Below are 6,105 nucleotides of genomic sequence, written 5' to 3' on the forward strand. Positions count from 1 at the left end.
TCCTGCAGAAGGTAAGTCTCACAGACCATTTGCTTGAGCGTGCTTAGGACCCCGGATGCTGCTGTGCGTGTATGTGAGATTGTGCTAGTAGTTTGGAGGACAGATGATGACCTTTGTTCATAATACCAGACTGGGAGTCCTGCCATCCAAAACACATCTTTGTTGGAAATTTTTAGATCATTTTCTTTTTCAAAGAATATAAACTGTTTAGATGGCATATCATGAGTTCTATTTAATAAGACATGGGACTCAGATATATATTAAGATGGAAATGCATACTTATTTAAATGATGGAGAATGAGTGAGGAGTCCAGAATCTGTTTTAACAGTGAATTCCCATGGAACAGTGTGTTCTCAGTAAAGACATGTATCTGCCACCGACCAACACGAGGGTGGATTTTCTTGACATCATTTCTCTTCCCTCTAAGAAGCTTAATTAACTTTCTTTGCTGCCAGAGGAGGCTAAACTGAGCCAGGGGAGAGGAAAGCAGATGGGCACTCTCATGTGAGGTTCAAAGAATGAATCCCCTCTGTTGGCTTCCATTTGTGCATTTCGGTACTAATGCTTCAGTTATTTTTTCTTTCTTTTTTCCTTCTTCTTGAAATAAAGTGTTCCCTCACATGAGCATTGCTATTTACTATAGCACAGAGTGAAGTGTCTGTTCTGTGCTAGATCTATGCACAACTAAATCACTCCTGGAATTCAAATATAGTATTTTAAGTACAGAATGCGGCAGGCAATGTGAGCAGAGGTGGGGAGAAGCTGGAAAAGGGTGATCACCGTATGCCTTTCCTGAAGGGCCTGGCCTGGAAAATGAGCCTTATTCTTTCTTGTAGTCTCTCTGGAGTTTGCAAAGATGCCAAGGCTTCTGAGAGATATCCTCTGTGTCATCGAGACATTCCACAAGTACGCCAGTGAGGACAATGAGAAGGCAACGCTGACCCACAGAGAGCTGAAACAGCTCCTTGAGGGCGAGTTTGGGGACTTCCTTCAGGTGAGGCACTCACAGAGCCATTTCCTATCTGCCCATTTTGCACTTGGCTAACCAGCTTTCAACTTTCACTGACCTTTGTACAATTTTTTTTGCAGTCTCAACTGTCCCTTTTGTGAAATTACTTAGTCAGTCCTAGAGAGAACAGGAGGTTTCATTACTGGAACTATTGCTTCCTCTGAGTAGAGTCAGAAATCTATGATGCATCTAATGACAACTCACATGTGATGTGAGAGCTAGTGCTCATTAGAGTACAAAGATGAAAATGGCATCAAAGACACTGAAGTCTCACTGTTAGAGGAATTTCACTCATTAAAAATAGGATGCAAAATATAGGGGATTCTCTGAAATAGAAGAACAGTAGGAAACAGACATTAATAAGGGAGATATGGATAAAATGTGGTTATTTTAAGGGGAAGGGGGAGGGAAGGTTATACAAGGAACCTAGGGAATAAAGGGAAAGAAGGAGCTCAAGAGAGGTGGGACCATAAGAGAAGGGTATCATTAAGGGAGAAATGGGGAAAATGGGGACACCTTAAATGGGGAAACCATGGTGGAAGGGTAAGACAATGTGAGAGATAAATAATGCCTAGCTAGGTTTAAAAAATCAGAGGGAAACATATTAGTCCAACAACCTACTGACAAATTATACATACAACCAGATCAAGGAATATAATATCTGTCTATACAAGGTTTATCTGAGAATATTTGGTCTTTGCCCAAGATTTATCTACATGACACAGTAATTAAAAGTACCAGACGGGTGGAACTAACCTTCTTGGATATTTAACAGACATACTTTGAGGCCTATACTAATTTGGTCAGAGGGACATAAAGGACAATTTTTGATCCTTTCCCTCCTAGGTCAACTAAGTTCCAGGGGACTATGAGCATCTCTCAAAATGTCCTGTAACTGTGGTGAGTCACCTGTCCTCTTGATCAAGGAGGCCATGGAGACCCCACCATATGGACTTGAACCAGTGTCCAGTCTACAAAGAGGAGGGTCAACACAGAGGAAACATTTCTCCATGCTTCCAAGCAAAGTGAGCCATGGTCAAGCAGGACCTTTGACTTACCTTCACATAGATGGAACTGGTAAAAGAAAGGAGCCAGGGGCTCCTCCCAAGCCCATGTGAGCCCTGAGAAACAGATACTCAAACAGCCTTAAGAGTAAAAATAAATTGGTTTATCTGGGCCAACTGTAGGGTCTTAAACACCCAAAAGGAAAGTATAACCAAAGATTAAAGGGGTCAATATAATCCTTTAAGAGTTCATATATATATAGCTAAAGGCTACATAACAAGAAACAATACCAGACAGGAGATACCTTCCTTTGGTTGGCCAGGGTGGCCCAAGAGACTCCCAGACAGTAACCCAGCATAGAACTGGGAAAATGAACAGCAGACCCCAATCTTATCTAAAAGAATATTGACAACTGATTGCTGCTAATGAGGAACAGCTGACCTTCCTAAAACACGGCTCTCTAGATAGGCCAACTAGTATGAGCAGATGAACAAGCACTGGGGACGGCTGGAGGCACTGACAAGACAGTGGTCAGTAACAAGGATGACAGAGTATATGGGCTCCAGTGGGGAGTAGGAGGGTTATGGGAGGGTGCCATTTGGGAAGTGGGTATATAGATGAATAAGATTGAGATGTTCTGTATGATATACACACACACAAAAATCAACAAATAAAAAATAACATATTTGAGGAGGAAGCATTAAAAATGTACTTCATGTTAATTCATAGAGGTGATAAACATTACCATTGAAATCTACCTGAGGACTTCATATCCATACCCAGGTGCCAAGGATCCAAGTGTAACCGACTGTGACTAGTAATAATCAGATGCATAGAGATTAGAGATGCATGTGCAAACATCAAAGTATTAGTAGCATTAAAAATAAGTCTTTCTGTAGGAAACTATATTTTAAAATGAAATGGAGATCTTTTTTAAAGGTTAAAAATTCATTCAATTTTATGTCTTACAAAAAATTTTAGAACCACTTTCAAAAGTGATATATCCCTGGTCTGGTGTGTGTTATTGAATATGTTAAAGCTATAATGAAATGCTTCTTCTAATCATGTGGTTATTACATAAATTTTTTAACTAAAAAAATAGGGGATTCTCAGGAGAACTGCAGCTACTCAGAACATTTGACAACATATCAATAAGCTGATTTCTCTTTATGTTTGTATGCAGCCACATGTCTTACATGCTGTGGAGAGAAAGTTGAACCTTCTGGATAGTGACAGAGATGGCACCATCAGTTTTGAGGAATTTCTTCTTGCAACCTTCAGTTTATTGAGCCTCTGTTACCTTGACATAAAATCATCACTAAATTCAGAACCCCAACAGAAGTCTAGATCAGAGAAGACAGATGATGTGGGCCGTTGGGCAATCACCAGAAGTCGTCAGCAGGTAGCAGGAGTTCTGCCAACTCAGGGAAGGTCGATACCTCCTTCAGGAACAGCATCATCAGCTCAGCTCAGCAACAAAGAAGAGGCAGTTGGATACAATAAGGTGAGCCCATGGGAAGACACTGAGACTCACAATCTGCCAAGGGAAGTGGCCGAGCCCAATGACCCTAAGAGCCAACGTCTAGAAGAAGATGGTCAGGAAGTAGCAGATGTCTCAGCAGCAGAAGACGATGGAGACCAATTTAAGATAAACAAGCTGTTAGAAGGATCAAAACAGACCAGCAGTCCTACAGGCAAGATCCCTAAAGAAGGAGATCAACCAGTCAGGAGGCAAAGTGACACCAAAACAAGTGACCGAAAAGAAATAGCACAGAGACCATCTAAAGACCAGGAAATTGACACAGAAAAGAATATCATGAAACATTCTAAAGCACAAGATCCATTCTTGCAAGGAGACGATAAACCCAGTTCAGAGCTCACTGACTTGCCAGTACAAGCTGCTGCCAGGAAACCATCTGGGGCACAGAAATGTATTGAGTCTATGGATGATTACAGAATGTCTGAGACTCGAGAACCAGAAAACGATGCTGGCAGAGCACCACCAGAGACCACAAATTCAGATGAGCCTGAGGACGGTAATAGAACATCTGAGACCCCCGAATTACCAGCACAAGAAAGAGAACATGAAGCAGCAGAAAAGGAAGAGGGGAGAATTCATGAGGCACAGACAGAGCATGAAAGAAAAACTCACCCCCCCGCATTGGAATCCCAAACACAAGATGGGATGCATCAAGAATCCCAAGCCTCATGGAGGGAAACCGGTGCTGAAAAAGGTTCTTGCATACAAGATCTAAGCTCCAAAGAAGGAAATGTCTCTGAAATTAAAAAAGCATCAGTCTCAGCAAAAGAGGCAAGACATCCCAAGGAAGACACAGCAGAAGCATTTGCAAGCAATGAAAACTGCCCTGCAGCTGAAGAGACACCAGGAGCAAGGGAAAGAACACGGGAGCCGGCACCTGTTGAAAAGCAGTCTCGGAGAGAAAATACTGGGGTCACTAGGACTCAGGATAAGCCGGTCAGGAAGGATGATGCCTATGAGGAGGAGGATCCTGTGTTGCCAGTTGCACAGAATAGTGAGGGGTCTAGTGGAGCTCCCAACAGCCTGGCTCTGGTGATTGGTAACAGCAGCTCAGAGACAGGTAAACCCCATGTGCCAGGGGATTCCCAGAGTCAGGTGGACCCCCACGGAAGGACTATGCAAGAGGGTCACAATAACAACCCAGGTGCCGGGAAACAGAGAGCACCAGGAGAGAGCAGCAGAGCACATGAGGCAGTAGTACTGTCAGTCCAAGATGTGCAGCTCCCACAGGAACAGGAACAGCCTGCCAGAGAGAAACACAACAGTCAGAGCCCAGGGACCGACAGAGGCCTAGGGGCAGCTGTGGAGCCCAGTGAACATTCACAGGCACAGGAGACCACAGCAGGAGATGAAAACAGAAAATTCCTAGAGGCAGAGAGTTCAGAGACCCAGGATGCAGACTTCCGTGGTCAGATTTCCGTAGAGCAGCTCCCTGATAAGGATGGTAACAGAAAAGAGCTAAAGGTCCAGGGCCCAGACGCCAAAGAAGATGGAGCACCAGAGACCCAAGAGACCCTATTCAAAAGTCTAGAAGAGAACAAGTTAGCCTCCCCCAAGACACATGTTGAAAAAGAAAAGCCCACAGCATTGGAGGAAGAAGTTGAAAATCCCCAGGAGTCATCAAGAGAAGCTGCCGAACAAAGCAGTGAATCATCTTTATCACAGGTTCTCTGAGGACCTTCATTCATCTCACACACTCCAGCTTCTTCCCTCTCATTCATCCGCAATACTCACATGCACACATTCAGGTGAAGGTTAATAATCCTTTGCATTCTCTTCTAAATTTATGCAAGAACAAATAATAGAGTACTTAGCAGTGGGAGCCACCACCATCTGACTACACGAACAGAAGCAGGACTCTTACCATACAACCTTATTTCCCAGTACTGAAATGGGCTTTATCATGAGATTATTTCTCTTAGTTTATCTATCATTAAAAAGAGAAAAATGCTTTCCACATGTTTAGCAGGCCTCAGTTCTTTTTTTAAACATAGCAGTACAAAATTATTAGACTTTGAAATACTATTATAAAATGCTAATTCAGGGCTGGTGAGATGACTCAGCAGGTAAAGTGCTTGCTGTGCAAGCCTGATGACCTGAGTTTGATCCCCAGAACCCACATAAAGGTGGAAGGAGAGAACTGACTACGCAAAGTTATCTTCTGACCTCCACATGCATGCTGTGGTACACGTGCTCATATATGCACACTAATAATAATTAAAAATTAAAAATAATAAAATAACATACTAATCCATAGGTACTTTATATTTCCTAGAAGGAGTTCAAGCTTGTCCTAAAGTTTTATCCCTGAAACTAAATTCAAATTTTAAAATAACTCTCATTTTCTAGCATTTAACTAAAGTAAGCTCATGGCCCTTTGCTCATTTACAGGTACAGTTGGATCTCTGCCCTGGGCACATTCATTCATTCAATAAGTCTTCATTAAGTCTCATTCTTTTACAAGTCTTTCATGGCTTCTGACTCAAATAAGCAACCAGAATAATAATAATAATTCTGAGAGAGGAGAAAGAATAAAAATCTAAAGTGTGC

At 42.4% G+C, this 6,105-nt stretch overlaps 1 protein-coding gene across 1 annotated transcript; it reads left to right on the plus strand.

Annotated features, from left to right (window-relative positions):
• Nucleotides 1-857: 857 nt before the first annotated feature.
• On the plus strand, nucleotides 858-5,229 carry Tchhl1 (trichohyalin like 1). The gene is made up of 2 exons (XM_008828273.1): nucleotides 858-995; nucleotides 3,199-5,229. Exons 1-2 carry the CDS (start codon nucleotides 858-860, stop codon nucleotides 5,227-5,229), a joined length of 2,169 nt encoding a protein of 722 aa, XP_008826495.1.
• The last annotated feature ends 876 nt before the right edge of the window (nucleotides 5,230-6,105 follow it).

This window comes from Nannospalax galili, unplaced genomic scaffold (genome assembly GCF_000622305.1).
Source record: "Nannospalax galili isolate Female #2095 unplaced genomic scaffold, S.galili_v1.0 scaffold752, whole genome shotgun sequence".
NCBI lineage: Eukaryota > Metazoa > Chordata > Mammalia > Rodentia > Spalacidae > Nannospalax > Nannospalax galili.

Excerpts from the sequence above, each read along its gene's own strand:
- Tchhl1 (XM_008828273.1), top strand. The coding sequence starts at position 858 with ATGCCAAGGCTTCTGAGAGATATCCTCTGTGTCATCGAGACATTCCAC. Across the intron at positions 996-3,198 it reads AGTTTGGGGACTTCCTTCAG|CCACATGTCTTACATGCTGT; the intron begins GTGAGGCACTCA and ends GTTTGTATGCAG.